We start from the raw sequence: 21,201 nt of genomic DNA on the forward strand, positions 1-21,201 counted from the left end.
GACTTCACCGTAGTGTGCTGTAACTCAAATAATGACGAGTCAGAGTATACAAAGGAGATAGCGAAATTGGTAACATGGTTTTCTGACCACAATCTTTCCCTCAATATCAACATAAGAGTTGTCCATTGACTTCGGAGGGTTGAGAGCTTCAAGTTCCTAGGATTGAAGATCACCAGCTGCTTGTCCTTGTCCAACTATGCTGACACCCCAGCCAAGAAAGTTCATCAACACCTCTAATTCCTCAGGAAGCTGAAGAAATTTGGCATGCGTCTGTCGACCCTTACCAATTTTTACAGATGCACCACAGAAAGCATTCTATCTGGATCCATCACAGCTTAGTATGGCAAGCTGCATATGACCTCAAGAAACAGTAGGGTTGTGGACACCATGGAATCCAGCCTTCCCTCCATGGACTGTCTACTCTTCTCGCAGCCTCAGTAAGGTTGCCAGCATAATCCAAGTCCCTACCTATTCCAGACATTCTCTCTTCTCCTCTCTTCCAGCAGGCATTAAGTCTGAAAGCACAAAAAAGGGTCAGGGACAGCTTGCAACCCGCTGCTATAACACTATCGAATGGTTCCCCGATTGGTAAAATGAATTCGACCTCATAATCTACTTCGTAAAACCTTGCACCCTATTGTCTGCGTGCACGGTACTTTGTTGCTGTATACTGCTGTATTTTTTTTACCTTATACTACCTAAATGCACTACGTAATGATTTGCCGTGTTTTAATAAAACACTCCCAAATATTCTACGTGCACACAATGCTTCTTACTAAATAGTGCCACCGAGCGGAAATATGCTCGGGTTTGCTTTGCGCTGTCGATCCGAGGAAAGCTCGGTGTGTAAACCCACGTTGGACAACAGCTGGTTCGGCGCACGCGCGTTCACGCGCCCGGGTCACGTGGTGCTCGGGGCTGGCAGGCTTTGTTCGGAGGCCGGGGCGTGGGGCGCGCGCACGGGCACGGGCTCGACCCGTCTCGCTACGGGGGATCGGAGGGGGGGGGGCCGGACGCGACGCCTCGCCGCGCCGCAAAATACCGACCGGTGCTGTCGCCGATGGCGTCTCGACGGTGTCCTGGGGCGGCAGGCTCGAGTGCGGGCGAGCACTCTCCAGTGCCCGCGTCTGCACATCCAGACCCAGCCAGGGAGCTGTTCGAGGGCTGCCGCAACGGGGACGTGGCCCGGGTGAAGAAGCTGCTGAAGGCGGACAACGTCAACGCTAGAGACACGGCGGGTCGCAAATCCACCCCGTTGCACTTCGCCGCAGGTAAAAGGAAAACAAACGCGGCGGCCGTCTCCCCTCCCCCGTGCCGTTCCCAAACACTGCCCGCTTCCCCTTCCCTACGGCGCTGATTTCCTTCGTAAATTGAATTCTTCCTGCTGGGCACGCCCAGCAAGAATTGCACTGTTCCTGCGCCTTCTAGTTACAGCTGCCAAAAGGGAACGCTTTTTTTTGCTTTAATATATGCGGAATTGGCATTTACTGCTACAGAGATTGGTTCTTTTTGCTTGGAGTTTTTCGAGAGAAGAGACACGATGTGGAGTGCTTTGGCAAAGATTCGTGGATCTTAAGTCACGAAGCCTATGATGTGCAATGTTGCAAGAAAGGGCAGGGCGTCTTGGAAGGAAGGAATGCACCTGCTGTTCCTTGCCCATGCAACGAGAATACTGTAACTTTGAGTTTGGGGGGGAAAACAGTATGATTTATTTAAATAGGGTGTCAGTCTATACGGCTTATTCTATATCGACACGATCTAGTGAGCGAGCCCGCTGCACCAGTTGCAGTCTTTTCCATGTTGCCTGGGAAATGTTTCGGGTAGGCGGGAGCTTAAAAATGCAATGTGCATAGGGTGGCGATGATTCTGTAACTTGTAACCCGAATCTTCCATTTATAAAACAGGTAGTTTCAAGGGGTAGTGTTAACAATTGTCTCTGTGAACTTTAATGGACGTCGTACGAGCGAGACGAACGTGAATGTTCCGACTTTTCATGTAGCTCAGAGCTGCTGACGGGTCCTGACTTCATGCAAACTCGTAGTCACGCTAGGAAATGCGCCCATTGCGCATGTACCGGACACTACACTCAGTTCCATTTATTTGCATGTAGGCGAAAGGGGAATGGCTATTTAAATTATCAATTTTTGTGTTCATTTTAATTGGTTTCGTTGTTACTTTTTGAGCACTTAAAATTGTTTAATTTGAAATGCTTTTGAACATGAGACATTCACTACAGAAGGAGTTCCCCAGAATGCACTGACGGTCTCTGAAAGAAGGGTGGGGTTTCATTTTGAGAAGCTTTGGTTTTATTGTTTATTGACATTCAGAAATACTTTAAAGGCAACTAAAATTGAAGTAAACTTTTTCAATAAGAAGTATAAAGGAAAGCAAAAACAGCTATTTGCGTTCATTTTTATGGGTTACATAGCAAGCTATTTGTGCCTAGGGCCTTGATCAACATTCCAAACAAAGCTTCTTTGCTGGGTTCTGGTCAATGACAATTCAAAGTGCAGATCAGTGTGACATCTTTGACATAAAATATACTTTTTGGTTCAGGTTCTGAATTTAAGATTTGCTCTTAAGATTTCTGACAGCATATTCCACACATGGCTGCTTTCATATTTTGGAAGAAATTTAAGATTAACGCTGGGTGCTGTTACTACTACTGCTGTCCACTATGCCACTGGTGTTTAGGGCAACACTCAAGCAGTGTTCATCATATCAGTAGCTTGGTTTTCACTATTGTCAGTCCTGCAAGGTCCTGGTGGAGACTCGGGAATACCCTCGCACACAGATGTAGAAGTTCTTCATTGCTGTTTCTATAGCAGTTTTGTTTTCACCAGTCAGGATCGTTGGTCCTGGGCTGAACTCCGGTGGAACACTTTTCATCTGACCTTTACCATTTGACCTGTTTGACATGGGTGACCAGACCAAAACCCAAAGCATAAAGCCCTGACTCCAGTCAACATGGCTCTTTGGGTCGTTGAGGGTGGCGAGCCTCAAACTATGACAAGGTTGTGGTCCTCTGGGAGGTTTGGGTGTTATTGTTTCTTTATAAATGTCAGACCAGTACCTTCATTGTGTATCAAATCTATAATAAAATGTTCTTGAGAAGTTTAATCTCAAATGGAAGTAATCTTCCTCTTCTAAAAGTCATGCAGATTGTTAAGGGTTGGTTACTGTATATTATCATTCCATCCTCTTTCTTCCCTCCCCCCAAGTGTAGGTGATTGGGGTGATAATGGGCAATATGCTAGGACAGGTTACTAAGTAACTGGGAATGGAAACATGCTGAAATGACTCAGCATGTTCCCAACAGCACATGGACCATTCAATTAATTGAGCCTATAATGACTATCAGATTCCCAGCAGTCTCATTTTCCTCTCTTGCCTTGGCTTTCCTCTGTATCCTTCCCCGTCCCAAAATTGGCATCAAGTTTGGGTCCTTGAAATTGTAGGACATTTACACCAGCCACTGTCCTAGAGGAAATGTGCCATAAGGAAATATGGGAAATAAAGTAATGGAATGGAATAGTGGCAAATCTCTGGAGCCATTTGGTTTCATATACAGGATTTCAAAAAAGAGGTAGAAAAATGCATTTGCCCTGACTTGTTAATCTGCCAAATCTCTTTTGATTGAGGAACTTTAAATAGGAAAACTGTGCAAGTCATTATAGGAGGGGGAAAAACCTAGGGAATAATAGAGCAGGACAGGGGAATGGTGTGACTTCTGGAACTTGTAGTCTATAATTAACAAGAGTTACTGAACATTTCTGTAGTTGATCAGGGAACCTGTATGGAAAGGGTATGTTATGCTAGTTTATTTTTAAATGGCATAAGACCTTAATGAGATACTAAATAACAGAACAGATTAACAATTAACACACACACTAAGTTGAGCCAGTGGAAAAACTGAAGGGACGGAGAAAAGGGAATTACTTGAAATGTTTAAATTTCTCATCCTTGAGCCTCTGTTTATCATGTGAATGTACTGTTTGGTCATAAATGAATAGTATCAGCCACACATTGAAATTGGCATTTACATTATTTACAAAGAATATGCCTTTCCTCAGAATTACAGTCTGCACAGAATAGGATCAGCATTCTACAATATGCACCAATTATTTTAGTACAAACATTTTAATGAAGAAGGCCAACATAATAGACATAACATTCCACTAATGAACAGGCAGTCATTTTATTCCGCAAAAAAAATGTGATTTGCTGACTAAGCATTCAAGAGGTCATTGGAATTAAGCCAAAAGACAGTTACCTCTGAATGCCTGGGTGAAACCAGAGCTGTTCTTAACCAGGAAAAGTTGACTAAAATGTGCCTGATTTATTTTCAGTCTTTTATATTTGGATGGTAGTTGTATGTCTAGAAACCGCAGAGTGATAAGGTAGTTGACTATAATGAATTGACTCTTAAGTCAGTCCTATAGCAGTCAGTAAAAGTTGCCGAAAGCTTGGTATATTAACAATAGAGTTTTGCACTTTTGCAATTGAACCTCTGCCAATATCTAAGGCTTTTCCCTCCTGGAACTCAAAAGTTATGGGTACCTATTCACTGTGATTAGTTTGCATGACATTTTAATGAAATAGTCCTTTTAAATTGATGTTGATTAATTGAAACTTGCTAGCTAATGAGAAAATTTCATACTGGCAGATTTGCCCGATTCGATCACTGTTGGATTTGCTATCCTCAGCATTTCTCAATAGAAAAAGACTACTGTTCTACAAGTTACTTATAGATTAAATCTGTAGATGTTATTATTTAAATGGCTGAGTCTCTAATACCAGATTGCAGAAATCATCCCCTATATAGTATATCTTTCGAATCATTTGTGTAATAATATTTAAAGGATCACCAACCCTATTAGCCTTCATGTTTAAATAGAACATATGAAGTAGATTAATTCCTGAATGAAAATTGAAAAACTTTTAATCATAAAAGTCCTGATTTTAAACTAGTTTTTGTCGTGGAGAGAACAAACTAGTTTTTGTCATGGAGATAACAAATATATTTTTGTTCATCAAAGGGGCAGTGTTATTTTCTCAATTTGGTTTAAACTTATCTGGAAATGGAAAGGCAGGAGAGATGCAGATACGGGGCAGAGTTTGTTGTTGATAATCAGTTTGCAACTTGGTTGGATGTCAAAAAGGAAGAGGGATTATATGAATGACAAATTGCAGGGAGTATGAAGTAGATCGCCAAGTTGTGCAGTTGTTTCCAAGTTTAGGATGGCTGTGGAAGTTGTAGGGTTTTGAAAAAGAGTAAACAATATTGGAACAGCAGGATTGAAAAGAAGTAAAAATAGTGAGAGAAGCAAAAATAGCAATCTGTCGTGTGTTTTCTGTGACAACTACACTGAAAGTGCAGTTTACAGAGCTGCACGGAACAACACAAAATACTGGAGAAGCTCAGCAGGTCAGGCGGGATCTACGAAAATGAATAAACTGTTGACTTTTTGGACCGAGACCCTTCAGGTTTGGAAAGGAAGGAGGAAAATGCCCGAATGAAAAGGTTTTGGGGGATGGGGGTGGAGGAGGACAAGCTAGAAGGTGGCAGGTGGGTGGGGGTGGGGTTGAAGCACTTGGATGGGAGTTGATGGGTAGAAAAGGCAAGGGACTGGAGAAGAAGGGATCTTGATAGGAGAGTGAACTATGGGAGAAAGGGAAGGAGGAGGGGCTCCAGGGCAAGGTGATAGGCAAGTGAGTAGAAGAAGGGAGGCCAGAATGGAGAATAGGAAGTGAAGGGGGCATTACCGGAAGAAGAAATCGATGTTCATGCTTCGGGTTGGAAGCTACCAAGAACAGATGTTACAAAAACAGATGTTGAAAAGGTCATAGTCACATTATATTTGTTATTAAATATTTTATCAGTTCTTTCCTGCAAATCTCAGTTTTCCAATATTGTTGAAAATTACCTATATTTCTAAGTAAATAGTTTGCCATGCTATTGTTCTAGTTCTTTACTTTGATATTGTACTGATTGATCGTCTAACCTTTGCCAAGGACAGTTTACTCTCACCTGTTCAAGGAAATTCTAGTGAAGATTTTTTTTTTGAACTTCTGGCCACCTAAGTTACTAATTTTCTGTATGTTCACCGAAGTGTCAAGATTTTTAATCATTTACTGTTTCTGATGATTTATGTAGAGATTTAGCATGGGAACCCGCTCTTCTGGCCCGACAAGCCTGCACCACCCACAGCCGATTATACCCATGTAACTAATTAACCCACCCACAGCCAATTATACCCATGTAACTAATTAACCCACTAACTTCTATGTCTTGGGAATATGCAAGATAACTGGAGCACCCAGAGGAAGCCTACATGGTCATGGGGAGAACGTACACGCTCCTTACAGTGGAATTGATTGCAGGTCAGTGGCATTGTAATAGCGTTATGCTAATAATCCACTGTCAAGTCAGTGGTGTAGTGGCATCCACACCAGAATTCGAGGTGAGTGGTCCTGGGGTTTACACTAACCGACTCCTTGCCCAGGTTCGAATCCTTGTATGCTTTCCATCTGTGCTGGGATGAGTGTCGAGCTAGCAACTCGGCCTCGTTTTTAAAAAGAATGAGTGCAAAGGAAACGGCAGTGGATGCGCCACAAGATGCAGAGAGGAAGAACAATAACTGATCCACTGCCATAATATTTGGAAACTGAAAAGGCCTTGTAAGAATGAGCTGTCGAGATCCCAAGTGTCACATTTTTTGGTGTCTTTTCTTCTGAGGAACGAGTGCAGCAACAACACTGTCAGTGCATTGTGAGAGGTGCTCTTGCCAAAAAACTTAATGTAACTGTCAGGATTGTGCGGGTGATGACTGCAAGACGTAGGCTTGGATTGGTTCAATTTGGCCATTGTATGTTGACTGGGTTATATCTGATTGACATAAGAAATGGGAGCAGGAGTAGACTTTGTGGCCCGTGGAGCCTGCTTCACCATTTATTACAACCATGGCTGACCTGCCCACTGACTCAGTTCTACCTACCTGCATTTCTCCATAGTCCTTAATTCCCCTGCTATGCAAAAATCTATCTAATAGTATTAAGTCTATTTAATGAAGTAACCTCTACTGCTGTCCTAGGAAGAGAATCCCACACATTCACTGCTATCTGGGAAAAGTAGTTTATCCTCCTCTCCTTCCAAGTATACTCCCCCAAACCTTGAGGCTGCATTCCTTAGTTCTACTCTCACTTGGCACTGGGGAAACAACTTCCCTGCCTCTGTTTTAACAGTAATTTTATAAGTTTCTATAAGATCCCCTCCCATTCTTCTGAATTCCAGTGAGAATATCTAAGCCAACTCAATCTCTCCTCATAGGCTACAACTTCATCAACCTGGTGAACCTCTTCTGCACCACCTCTAAAGCCAATATATATTTCCTTGAGCAAGGGGACTGGAAGGGCACATGGAACCCCAGGTGTGGCTTCAGCAGCACCCTATACCACTGAAGCATAACCTCCCTGTTCTGAAGTTCAATCCCTTGAGCAATGAACGCCAACATTCCATTTGCCTTCTTGATAAAAAGTTGCACCAGCAAACCAACCTTTTGCGATTCATGTATAAAGACTTCCAGGTCCCTCTGAGGCAACAGCATGCTGCAAACTTTCAGCATTTAAATAATAATCTAATCTTTTATTTTTCCTTCCAAAGTGGATGAAATCAGTTACCAACACTGCCAAGCCCTTGCCCACTCATTTAACCTATTTGTACCTTTCTACACAGACTCTCTGCATTCCCTACACAATTTGCTTTTCCACTCAATTTACTCTCCTCAGCAAACAGATACACTATGGTTCTGTTTTTCCAAATCATGATATATAACATGAATAGTTGTAGCCCAGCAGAGGCTCCTACAGCACTCTGCTCACTACTAACTGCTGACCAGAGAAACTTACATTTTTCCCAGCTCTCTGCCTTCTATTGATTAAGCAATCCTCTATCCATGCTAATATATTGCCCCCAAATCCATGTATCCTTATCCATAAGTCTTTCATGCTGCACCTTATTGAATACCTTCTGGAAATCCAAGTTTACAACATCCACTGCACTTATATCCTTGAAGAGCTCCAGTAAGATTGTCCTTCCCTTCATGAGTCCATGCTTCTATCTAAATAGTAAGACATCTGGAACCACTTCTATCCAGATGTCTTACTATTTCTTCCTTAAAAAGGGATCTCCAGAATGTTTCTACAGTAGTGGCAGTCATTGTACATAATGAAAATGTGGTTATGATCTTGGAGGAAGTAATTATGCTTTAGTGTTCTATTCAATCAGCCACCTTCACTATTTTGAATTGCAAATTGAATAAACTAATCTGCAATCAGTAATCAACATCCCTAATTCTGGTATTATAAAGAAAAGATCATGTCATGGAGTTGGAAACAGTTCCAGAAATTTATTGAGTTTGTACATTGATATCTTGGGTTAGCATTAGAGTCCAACTAACATAGCTCTTTGTAGTAGATATGACTCCAGCCCACTGACCTTAATTTTATTAGGCCTCCTTCATGTCACACTTGGTCAAATGCTACTTTGGTTCCGAAAAGTTACTTCTCTTATCTGAAGTTAGGCTATTTTGTCCATGGTGCTGAAAAGGTCTGAGTCCAGTGGTTCTGATTAGTTGCAATTTTCCATATGTTTCCATTTGACTTAGCCATTTTGGTCTTTGGCTGATGATAATTTCCATGTAACCTGTTTTCCCCATATTCCATCAGCTTTCCTCCTTGAATTCTATCAATTTCCTATGCCCTTGGGGCATTTTATAGTGATTAGCCGTTTAACCTTAGCAAGGGGCAGAAAAATAGCACATGCAGGAGACCCTTGCCATAAAACTTAATGCACAGAACCGGAAGTCAAGAAGGAACCTCATTACGTCAGGCAGCAACTCTACCAGCCACACTATGATGACGTAAAATTGAACATTGTTAAGGAATAGGATATTAGTGAAGAAGTTCTTCAGTACTGCCATTGTGATCAGGTTGACTGGCTAATTATTGCCTAGTCTTGTCTCACATTGGATTGACCTGCACTTTGCACAACTTGGACATCGGAAGTATTTCAGATTGTTTACCAGATGGCTGCATTGTTGTTGCACAGTGCATTTGGTTAGGTCTAAAAGCTTGTGCATCAATTTTGCTGATAGCTCAAAACTGTCCTGTAAATGGTAGTTTTTGAACTCTAATATGTATCCGTATAATTTAGCATGCTGTCAGTGCATGGCTTGCCTGAAACTAGTGACTTCAATTGAATTAAAGACAATTACAAAAGAATCAAATCAAATTCAAGTTTAATTATTCAACCATGCATGAATACAGCCAAACGAAACAGCATTCCTCTGGGGCCCAAGGTGCAAAACATGCGCAGCACATGATCAAAATAGCAAGCAAAAAGGTCACGCAAAAAACACATAAATAGCCCAAGTCCCTGAGCGACATGTCCTGCAGATTGATGGCGCCGTTCTGGGCAGAGCTCAACCACTGCTATCCAGCCTGTTATTTCACCGATCGAACGCTGGAGAGCAACACCAACAGGAGATGCAGCCCCCAACCGAGCATGGGTGCCTCGCTACTCCGCCTCTGGCGTCTCCTCTCCTAGACTGTAGCAGTAAGCAAGCCTGCAGCTTGAGCCTAGTCGGCTTAGAGTTGTCTAGGAAACTAGATAAAAGATAGTGCATCAGCAGTCACAGACAATTTAAAAGCCATTTCGTAATTCTTGTCGAGATAAAAATTATCTTAATTTGTCACGTGTCCATTGAAACGTACAGTGAAATGCATTGTTTGCATTAAGGACCAACACGGTGTGAGGATGATCCGGGTGCAGCCTGCAAGTGTCACCACGTTTCTAGCACCAATGTAGCATGCCGACAACTTACTTGTATGTCCTTGGAAAGTGGGAGGAATCATGAGGTCATGGGGAGGAAGTCCTTGCAGACAGTGGTGGAAATTGAATCCCGATCTTTCAATCACTGGCACTTAATGTGTTTCACTACCATGCCAGTAGAAAATGTGTATTCCATTGAAAAATAGTAAAGGATTGAAAAGGAGAAGAATGGTACATCTATAACTAAGGACATTAAGGATAGTTTCAAATTGAAGTACTTTGTATTTTTATGTTTAATTGCAGAATAAAGGATTACAGAAAGCTTCAGAACCTAGCCAAGGGTGACTTTATAGAGAAAAATAGTTTAGAATTAAACTAACTGGAACTGGAAAAACAAATATTAAGGACTGTTAAAAGTATTTAAAGAAAGGAAAGCAAGTGTTGAAAGTTAATGTTAGTCTCCAGAAGATAAAACTGGCTAATAGGTATGTAAGTTGCAGAGACTTGAATATGGTTTCACATTATGAAACACTAAAAGTAAAAACACAGGACAGTCATTATCATGAGGAAAAATTCCTAGGTAAACTGATTCAGCTCAAGGTTGGCAAGTCCCCTGGACCCATGGCCTACACACTTTGTTAGTGGATGTAGATGAGTTGCAGGAGTGGCCAGAAATTTGACAGGTGGAGTATGAGATTTCCTACCTTTTAGTAGGAAGAATAGAAAAGTGAATTGTTGAAATGTACTGCATAATGATCAATAAATATTGGTGTTCAGTTGAAGGGGTGTTTCTACATGAAATACAAAGTTATTAAGCAGGTCTGTTGAGAAATTGGGAAAGCAAATGAGATGTTGGTCTTTGCAACTGGAGTATAAAAGTAGAGAAGCCAAGTGATAATGGAACACTGCACCATTTTGATCTCCTTACGAGAGGTAATTCTTGCATCGGAGGCAGTTTTGAGTTGCCTCTTGAAATGAAGGAAGGTTGGGAGGTTTGGGCTTTATAGTCATTGGAGTTTGTTTTAAAAAAAAATGAAATGTAAAAAGGCTCCAAGGATATTTCTGGTTGTAGGGAAACCCAGAACTGAGGCAGGAAAGTAGATTTGATGTCCAAATCAGCTGACCTTAACAGTCTCTCAAGCTTGTTCCTATTTTATGTGTCTTCATTGTTAAGATGGGACTTTGTCTCTGCAAGGACTGTTAACACTCCAACTGGTAGTTGCTAAAAGGGATCATGTGCAACAGATGAATGGGAAAACATGAAGTCAAGAAAAGATATTGTTTGTGCTGATTCAATTAGTCCCTCGGGGCTTAGTCAATATTTGTACTACCCAACCATTCTTGACTGAGGTCTCCACCAGAGGTTGTGTCAGTTAACATGAATTTGATTCACTTCATCCCAACTGCAATACTGAAAATGTACACTTGTCTCTAGGATCAAAGATCAGCTTTATTTGCCTTATGTGCTGCCATGTAGTAGGAATTTGCTGTGATGTGTTGGTCAGGACACATGTAAGTATAAAACAGAGCAATTAAAGAATTATATAAAAATAAAGTTAGGAGTTAAAAGTGCGGTTGTGGTTTAAAATGTGTGTAAATACACACATGCCAGCATGTATTTACAATGTAAACAGCATTATAACAATAAGGTTTAAAGAATTCATAGAGTAGTGATGGGGATAATAGAGGGGGGCAGGGGTAGCTAACGAGAATACCAGAAGGAAGCTTTCGGAAAAGTCATTTTGCAGGGTTAGTGTCTGCAATAATTTTTCCTACCTACTTCTTTGTCCTGCACACATATAAGTCCTGCAGTGATGGTAGACTGCAGCCAATGACCTTTTCTCCTGAGCGGACAGTTTGCTGTAGTTTGTTTCCCGTGAGAGGGTGCTGCACCATACCAGGCAGTAATGGCTGATGGTCTATAGATTAGCTAGTTACGCTTATCCAGTCATAGCACTGATATATATCCAATAACATGAGAAGTTGCCTTTGTATGTACGGGATGTCCTATCTACGCGATACATCCACTCAGGCCATTTACCACTCTATCAATCTAGTGTAATTATTATCATTGTTATCATCCAGCACTCCCTTACCAGTAATTTTCCCACTGATAAAATGTACATTTTTGCAGCAAGACCTTAATGCAACATTGTACTGCTCCTGAGCCATAGTAACATTTGAGTACATTGGTTAACAATGAAATCAATAGATATAGATGAAAATGGCAATTTGTGTACCTCATACAATGTCTTGATGGTGAATCATCCCAATTTTGTCTTTTTTTATACCTTTTTATTTATTTCCATGACACCTTGGCTAATTGGGACAACTGCTCAATTGGGCCAAAATGTACTGGTCCCAATGTGCCCCAATTAACTAGAATTCACTGCATTTCTTCTATTCTGAATATCTACAAGAAAGTGAATCTTGGTGTAGTATTTGGTAAAGAATATGTACTTTGATATGAAATTTACTTTGAATGTAAGGCGATAGTGAATAACTGCTTGGGTGCTTGCTGTGATAGTGATGCCCAGGTTCCACTAATGAACAAGAAAAGTGTCCTGCTTCTGAGAGAAGTGTGTAAGCTTTCCTGCTTCCCTCAGCCAAGTTTATCATGCCTGCAATCGAGGTATTTAATTTTACTTTGATAGCAATTTGAAATTTAAAATATTGCAAGAAACCCAATTCACTACCATTTGTTATTACATTTGTGAATGTGTGAATTTTGGCAAATGTTTTAGCTTCTGAAATTACTTGCACAATATGGCGAGAAATTTATTTTGGAATGTAAAATAAGTGGAAGGATGTACTGTTAATGGGTATTACTTAAATGAAACGCTTTCACATGACTGAGATGGTTATTTGGAGATGATGTATGATTTCTGCGATAACTTACGGCTCTACATCAATCCCTCTAGGCTTTGGACGGAAGGATGTAGTTGAATTTTTGCTTCAGAGTGGTGCTAATGTCCATGCAAGAGACGATGGAGGCCTTATTCCTCTTCATAATGCCTGTTCATTTGGTCATGCAGAAGTTGTTAATCTGCTGCTGTGTCATGGTGCTGATTCTAATGCTCGTGATAACTGGAACTACACGCCTCTCCATGAAGCTGCCATCAAAGGCAAAATTGACGTATGCATAGGTAGGCCTTTCTGTGATTTGGTTAAATGAGACTATCTCTATTGTTTTTTTTTCCCCCTCCATAAATCTAAAAGTATAATAGTATTCATTATCAGCAATATAGGACAGTTGTAGTTAATCTTGCCACATAATTTTTAGCAATGTTAATTTTCTGTTTAGTGATAATTGTAATTTACAGCCTCAACAAAATGTATTTTTAAAACTTGGATTTTTGGTAATCAGCATTAAATTAATACAATGTTTTTTTTTGCTGAGTAGTTGTCTCTATTAATGTAAGAAATTTCAATTTGAAGTATTCATCACTTTTAAATTATTATTTGATGTTGAGGAAACACCTTTTTGCATGTACAGGCTTTTTAAAAAGTATGCTTGAAGAGATACTTCTTAAAACTGATTAAAGCAGTAAATGTAAGTTGTTGAATGCTTGAATACAAACACCACTTGAAAGACCAACACGCATAAAAGTGCTGGAGGACTCAGCAAGTCCGGCAGCATCCATGGTGAGGAATAAGCAGTCAACATTTCAGGCTGAGACCCTTCAGCAGAAGAGGAAAGGATGGGGGAAAGAGCCAGAATAAAGTGGGAGAAGAGAGAGAGGACTACAAGCTGGTAGGTGATAGGTGAAACCGGGTGAAGGGGAAAGTGGGTAGGTGGAGCAGGAAGAATGAAATAAGAAGCTGAGAGGTGATAGGTGGAAGAAGTAAAAGCCTGATAGGAGAGGAGAGTGGACCATGGGGGAAAAGGGAGGAGGGACACTGGGGGAGGTGTTAGGTGAGTGAGAAGAGGAGGGGACAGAATGGGGTGGGGGGAGAAGAAGAAGAGGAGGAGGAGGGGGAAATTTCTGGAAGTTAGAGAAATGAATGTTCATGCCATTAGGTAGAAGACTACCCAGATGGAATGTGAGGTGTTGCTGCTCCAACCTGAATGTGGCCTCGTTGTGGTAGTATAGGAGGCCATAATCAAATGGGACTGTGAAGTCGAATTGAAACGGGTGACTGCTGGCGGATGAAATGATAAAGCAGTCCACCAATCAGTCTCTGGTCTCTCCAGTGTAGAGGAGGCTGCTCTGGGAGCACCAGATATAATAGATGACCTAGACAGTCTCACAAATGAAGTGAAATCTCAGCTAGAAGGACTGTTTGGGGCCCTTAATGGTGGTGAGGGAGGTGTCCGGTGTGAGGCACTTGTCTAGGGATAAGTGCTGGAAAATTATAAAAATTATGGGGTGGTAGATAAGGACATCCCTGTTATGGAGGTGGGAGGATGGGTGAGGGCAGCATTGGTGGTGGAATGGAAACTCATCTTTTGTAGAAAGTGGTCATCTCTGATGATCTGTCGTGGAAAGCCTCATCCTGAGAACGCATGTGGCAGAGACCGAGGAGCCAGCAAAAGGGAATAGTATTGGAAAAGGTATAGTCCAGGTAGCTGTGAGAGTCAGTTGGCTTATAAAAGATAACTGAGGACAGTCTGTTTCAGAGATGGAGACAGAGATTGAGAAAGGGAGAATATCAATAGACCAAGTAAATTTGAGGGCAGGTGGAAGTTGATGAAATCGATAAGCTCAGGGTGGGTGTAGGAAGCAGTACCAATGCAGTCACTAATCCAACATAGAGTTGGGGGTGTCAGCAGTGTAGGCTTGGAAGAAGGACTGTCTCACGTAGCTGACAAAAAACCAGGTGTAGCTGTCATTAAGCTGTGTAATAGAGTATTTTTTTTTCAGGCTAATAAATTGAAGCATAGCACCTTTAAACAAAACAGGAACATGATAAGTAAAATTAAACCAGTTCATGTGGGAGTGTTGGTGGGAGAGGGAATTCTAAATTATCTGTGAGTATAAAACATATTTCATGAGAGCTGCCAGCACAAGTGGTGCATGCGAGCTGAATTTCAACGGGTTATGGTCTCAGGGTGGGTCGATGGGAGTAAGCAGCTTGTATGGTTTTGGTTTCTGTTCTGTACTTCTCTATGACTCTATCCCCACTTGGAACAGCCTACATGGTGTAGGAAGAATGTGTAAGCTGCATACAGGCAGCACTCAAACACTGGATTGCAGCCAGGTCTCTGGTGCTGTGGGGCAATAGCACTATTAGCTGCACACTTTGCTACTTGATGTTATTCTTGAGGGATCATTTAACAAGGCCATTTTAGTAGATCTTAGAAATAAGGCGATTGTCACTTTCATAGGGCCATGTTATAGACCACCCAATACTCAACAGGAACTTGAAGAGCAGAGTCTACATTAATAAGTAGTAAAATCTTAGAACGTGTGGATATCATGAGGAAGGATGTATTTTCAGCCTTGAAGCACATTAAGGTGGGTAAATCCCCGGGGCCTGATCAGGTACACCCCTGGACCTCATAGGAGAACCAGGGAAGAAAGTGTGGAGACCCTTTTAGAGGTACTTTCTTTGCCGCTAGCCACTGGCGAAGTTCCAGAAAATGGGAGGGTGGCTAATCTTGTTCCATTGCTCAAGAAGAGTAGTAAGACAGGCCATGGAACTGCAGGCTGGTGAGCCTGACTTCAGTTGTAGTTGAGTTGCTGGAGGGAGTTCTTAATGACAAGGTCTACTCAGATAGTCGAGGAATAGTCAGCATGGTTTTTTTAGTGGGAGATCATATCTTGTATATTTTGGAAGTTTTCTAAAGAGATAAGCAAATGGGATAGATGAAGGTCAGGCTATATCGACTTTAGAAGCATTTGACAAAATGCAGCATGGCTGGCTATTCTGGAAGGTTAGATCATGGAGTTTGGTGTGGGTAGGGTGGGGAAGCTAGCAAGAAGGACACAAAATGGACTCAATGATAGGAAACAGGGTGCTGGTTGAAGTTCAATTCTCTGACTAGAGGTTTGTGACTAGAAGGGTGCCCCAGGGGTCAGTGTTAGGACTGCTGTTACTCAATATTTACATAAATGACTTGTGTGAAATGATCAGCAAGGTTACTGCTGATTCTAAATTACTGTTGAGAATGCAGTAGGTTACAATGAATTACAAAGATCGTGGTCAGTTAAAAAGATGGGCTGAGGAATGTCAAATGTTTTTCAATGTAGATAAGCGTGAGGTATTTTAGACATTCAGACCAGCTTGGGACCTTTATAGTGAATGGCAGGACACTGAGAGGGACTCAGGAGCATTGAAACGGATGTGCAAGTTAGCAGGATGGTGAAATAGGAATTTAACGTGCTGGACTTCATTAGTGCATTAAGTTGAGTAGGGACATTATGCGCAGTTACTTAATTCATTGGTGAGACCACAGTTGGAGTATTATGTACAGTTTTGCTCACTCTGTTATAGGACAGACATAGTCAACTGGAGAGGGAGCAGAAGAGATTTACAAGGATGCTGCCTGGACTAGAGGGTCTAAATTATAGTGAGAGGTTGGCCACACTGGATTGTTGTTCCTTAAAGGAAGGCGGACTGAGCGGGAATCTCATGGAATTTTATAAAATCTTGAAAGATATAGTCATAATCTTTTCCCAGAGTTTGGGAATCCAGATATAGAGGGCACAGATGCAAGATGATGAGATTTAAGAGATCCAAGAGTTAACTTCTTTGCACGGGTGGCGGGGGTGGGGGGGTGGTAGTGAATACTTGGAATCAGCTGCCAGAGGAAATGGTCAAGGTGGATATAATTGCAACATTTGACATAGGCATTTGGAAGGTAGGGGCTGAGAAGGTTATAGGCTGAACACGGGCAACTGGAATTCGAATAGTAGATGCTACAGTCCACATGGACCAGTTGTGTTGAAGGCCTGTTTCTGTGCTGTATTAATCTGATTCTTTCATCTTGCAATTTAACTCTTAGCTTTTTTGGTATCATTCTGGCAACAGTACTTCTGCCCTCCAAAGCCAAATATTCTCCAAAGGGTTTGGTACTGAAACAGTTCTCAACACTTCAGAAGAGGTTTCGCCATGGTATTGTAGCGGTAGCTTTTATTCCATTGTACCCCACTCTTTGAGATGTGAAAGGCACCATTGAATTAGCCCAGATGATGATTTTGTGTATCTGCTTGACTTTGTAAAGATGCAGGTACCCTCCACACTACACAAAATGTGATTAAGAACCGAAGCAAATGTACTGCATAGGACTCAAATCCTTCAACTTGCAGTGCAGTTCATTGAGCTGCTTTGTGATGGACCAGTGTTGTGCATTGTGCTCGTGCACAAAACACTTGTGCCTATAGGTTGCTGCAAAATTTGTAGATTATTAACTGAATGTTGATTGTCAGGGTGGGATGCAAATTCAGAGACGTTGGCAGGTGCAGGGAAGTTCTGGGTTACCAGCCTGTTAATTTGCCTCCCGTATCTGTTGAGTTATAACTTCTGATGTATGAAGGTGAAGGAAAATAGTTTCCAATATTTTGAGTGATCTTAAATGTCTGTTTGCTAAATGCTTTTAAATTAAAAGATTGGTCATTGAAACATTTGATATGGGGAGAAAAGTAGGTATGGTTCCTTGCCACAGCACTAGTGGTTTACTTAATGTTTAAAGTATGAGGTATTGTATGTGATATTTCCTCCATTGCTTTGCACAACTTGTATTTTTGGTGAAGCAATTCCTCGGAATTAAAAACATTTTGGTAATTTGAAGTAGTACAGAAATGAATTAGAAAGAGTATTTAGAGCAGAGCTGCCCTGTAAGATTATCTGTAGTAAGCAATCATCTGGAAAATTCTGGGCCATATGTTTTCCTGCCTTGCACATCAAATGTGATGACTTGCAAGTGCAGTACTTACTGCCCGTTATGCCTGCTGGCATCTAGGGCAGCATCTTCATTGCTGTTCCTGAGGCAGTTTTGTTTGGCCAGTCAAGGTTGTTACCCCTGAGCTGAACCCTGAAACTGCAGGACAGATGGAGCACTCTTAATCTGGCCTCTACTCTTTGTGTTTGGCTTAGATGACCCTACCATAAGGCCCTGATTCCAGCCAGCATAGCCCTCCGGGTCATTGAAGCACACAAGCCACATATGAGTGTAGTGGTGAAGCAATAATTACATTATCACATCAGTAATTCAGCCACCTGAGTTCAAATCCTACAATAGAAGTTATGCATTTTTGTATCCAGTTAATAATCTGCAATTCAGTGGGGGGGTGGGGGGGCTATCGAAAAATTGTCCTGGAAAAATCCAAGTAGTTTCACAAACTGTTCTGGTTTACTCAGATCATCAAGCACTACTTTGAAATACTGACAAAAAAAAACACACATGGGGTATTTGGCACTAACTTGGGCACGAGATCTGGATAGGAAAGCTCCCACTGAATTTAATTGATCTCTGGAATTTTTTAAATTATGGTTAAGATCAGAGAGTCATCAGGCAATATGCCAGACTCCTTCCTACTCTGTTCATTGACAAGACAGCCTATCAGAGGTGGCTGCCAGTGTACAAGCAGAAGGGTCCCCGGCAAGACTGTACATCCCATGATCTCATAGTATCTGGGCAACTGTAGGCAAGTACCTTTTCTCATTACCACTTGGCTCATGTTGAACAATGCTTGGAAGAAGCACAAGGGCACAGGATATCACTGGATGAGGGATTTCACCAAGCAGTTTGGTCGTGTAAGGTTGAGCAAGTTGGGTTCTACTGGATTTGTTCTTTGGAAGGTGGGGAGTGAGCCAGTGTTAAAAATAATTGCACAATCAGTATGTCATGAGTCAGAAAATAAAGTAGTTTGCATCTACATGCAACAAGGCCTAGTCATGTATTGATGAGCGACAAGTAACATTAGTGCACATATTTGTTCAACAGTTGATGAGAATCAAACCTAACATCTCCTATATCCTTGGAAGTGGTAGTTAGACTAATCACACAAATGCATTGGCTGCAATGCAGTTTGAAATCTTGGTGTCTTTTCCTGAGTAGCTGACATACTCATGCCTAAAGCCTTCCAGTAAGTCATGAGTCAGAAGTTGATGCAATATCTCCATTAACTAGAATTAATGCAGCTCTAGCTGCGCTTGAAATTTGATTGTCCACTTGATTTGTTTTTCTTCCATCTTCCACCATAAACTCATTCTCTTTAACTGATGTGATATGTTCCATCTGCAAAAAGCACTGCACTAATTCTGACAGCACCTCACTAATCTATTGCCTGTCCCACACAGAACAAAGAGTTTTGTTGAATAGAAAAATTAGCACCTCTAGTTTCCCTACTTTCTAACACACTTTCCTGATGTGGAATTGTATTGCCATTCTTCATAGTTGTTGGGCTAAATTCTAGAATTCACTCTTCACCAGAATGACTGCAGTTCAAAAAAATGACTTCCCCACTATAGGAAACATCCTTTCCACATCCACTCTATCTAGGTCTTTCAATATTCGATAGGTTTTAACAGCCAATCAGAATGATAAATCTTCACAATTGGCAAGCCAAGAAATAAAACCCACAGGTTGTTAATTAATGTTTTACTCTCTTACAGAAAGCGAAATAAAGATTGGGACATTCACATGGGATTAAGGTACAAGATAAAATATAAGCAAACAGTTTAAAAAGAAATTAAAACTGAATATTGTTATTAGTGTAGTGTAGAAGGAATGGCAGTCCACAGTGAGCCCAATTAAGTGGTTCAGTCATAATTATGATAGACTTTAAAAGCTTGCTTCCATCTCATTCTGCAGGGTTTAATGTTTTCAGCAATCTTTCCACTAGGAATAGTGTGAAAATTCCGTATTATCACTGGTTCAGTGTTGATTGCTTCTGTGTAAACAGCAGCAAAGAGTAGAGTTGTCACAGACAGCAGTCATGAGATTTCCCATTTAACTGCATATACAGATGCAGAAAGTTAAAATTAGGCTAGCTTTGTACAAAAAACTTGAGCCATTTTTTTCCTTTCATTACACCAGTGATGGTGTGTGTGTGTGTGTGTGTAAAAACAAAAGGGAAAAAATGTTATTCTGTTGTTTTAGCTAATGTTCCCTGAAAGTAAGATATTCGATTCATTCCAGTTTAATTTTTGTAATTTATCCCAGTTATACCAATACTAATGCATTAGTGACTCTAAACTATTTTTATGGTGCATTTTAGTAAAGAAGAAATTTTTGTCCCTGCTACCCCCCCCCCCAGTCAATGATTTAAAAGCTTTGAAGGAGAATGCAATTACAGAAGACTCAGGTACATGTGACCTTGGGTTTGTTGTTCAGCTTAATTTTTGATAGAGATTTAATGTGCTTCAGACATTTCAAAGTTTGTGTGAGGAGCATAAATGGCATGCAACATTTTTTCTTTTTTTGTTCGAAGTAATGTGCAAAATTTTAAAGAAATTGTGCTTTAAAGCATTTTGATATGTTAACAGTATGTTTAAAGTGTAGTTTTAATTAATATGGCTGAAAATAGGTTTATTACACTAATAGGGTTTCATTTGAGCTTTAGGGCTTCAGGAAAGAAAAGTATAAGCATGAGGTAAGTTATATTTCTTTAAGTTGTCTGACACAGTGTTTTGCATAATTTTATTGTCAGTGATAACTACATTGGAATAGGCTTGACAGCTGGCAAAACGGGTCCTGGGGCTTTGCTGGCTGTCAGAAGGTTCCCAGTGTGTGTTGTAGGTTGGGCTTTTCTGGTCTTTTCAGTTAAGTCCATTAAAGCCCTGCTGTCATTTGAAGCTTTGAACTTGGCTCCAGACTGTCTGAGACAGTAATGTGAGTGCTGGGGTCAGGGAAGCAAGGAAGATAAGCTGCTGGTGCCTATTCTGGAAAGGCCAGAAGAATATTTTCAGTCAGTGACAGTCAATACAGTGGTGCAGCTGATGAAGCTGCTGCCTTACAGCACCAGCAACCCAACTTCTTGTGCTGTTAAGCAGAACTTGCATGTTCTTCTTTTGATTACATCTGATTCCATTCTGTGGTTTTCATCTTGATGCTAAACACATAGGTTGGTAAATTAATTGATCACTGTAAGTTGCCCCTAATAGAATGGAACAGTGGGGACAATGGATCACAGGGAAAATTAGTGGAGAGTTGAGCTGCTGTGTGAGCTTTCATAGACTTGATGAATTAAATAGCTTTTTTTTCCAGAGTGTGGGATTATGTACCCACTTTTTTAAAACTTGATTTCAAGAAGTAAATGGAACCTTAGTCCAGTTTAAGTGAATTCAGAAAAAGTTAAAAGATACCTATAGGAATCTTATCGCTAGGGACCAACTCAATATCTAAAGCCTCTTTGAATGCCTGTAAACAAATACAATTACTAAAAGCTGTAAGACTATGGACGGATTTTATCAATTCACAC

The 21,201-nt window shown here is 41.0% G+C and overlaps 1 protein-coding gene across 8 annotated transcripts in view; it reads left to right on the forward strand.

Annotated features, from left to right (window-relative positions):
- The first annotated feature begins 955 nt into the window (after window positions 1-955).
- LOC140185728 (poly [ADP-ribose] polymerase tankyrase-2) overlaps window positions 956-21,201 on the forward strand; it is a 66,192-nt gene continuing 45,946 nt past the window's right edge. For 2 of the 8 annotated variants that reach the window (XM_072239306.1, XM_072239308.1), the window contains exons 1-2: window positions 959-1,271; window positions 12,754-12,978. In XM_072239306.1, coding sequence (XP_072095407.1) covers window positions 1,061-1,271; window positions 12,754-12,978 — 436 coding nt within the window. In that variant the 5' untranslated portion in view covers window positions 959-1,060. Of the gene's footprint in view, window positions 1,272-12,753; window positions 12,979-19,393; window positions 19,433-20,324; window positions 20,374-21,201 lie in introns of those variants that run through there. The other 6 variants (XM_072239310.1, XM_072239312.1, XR_011882707.1 and 3 more) reach the window with 6 other exon arrangements.

This window comes from Mobula birostris, chromosome 21 (assembly GCF_030028105.1).
Source record: "Mobula birostris isolate sMobBir1 chromosome 21, sMobBir1.hap1, whole genome shotgun sequence".
Taxonomy (NCBI): domain Eukaryota; kingdom Metazoa; phylum Chordata; class Chondrichthyes; order Myliobatiformes; family Myliobatidae; genus Mobula; species Mobula birostris.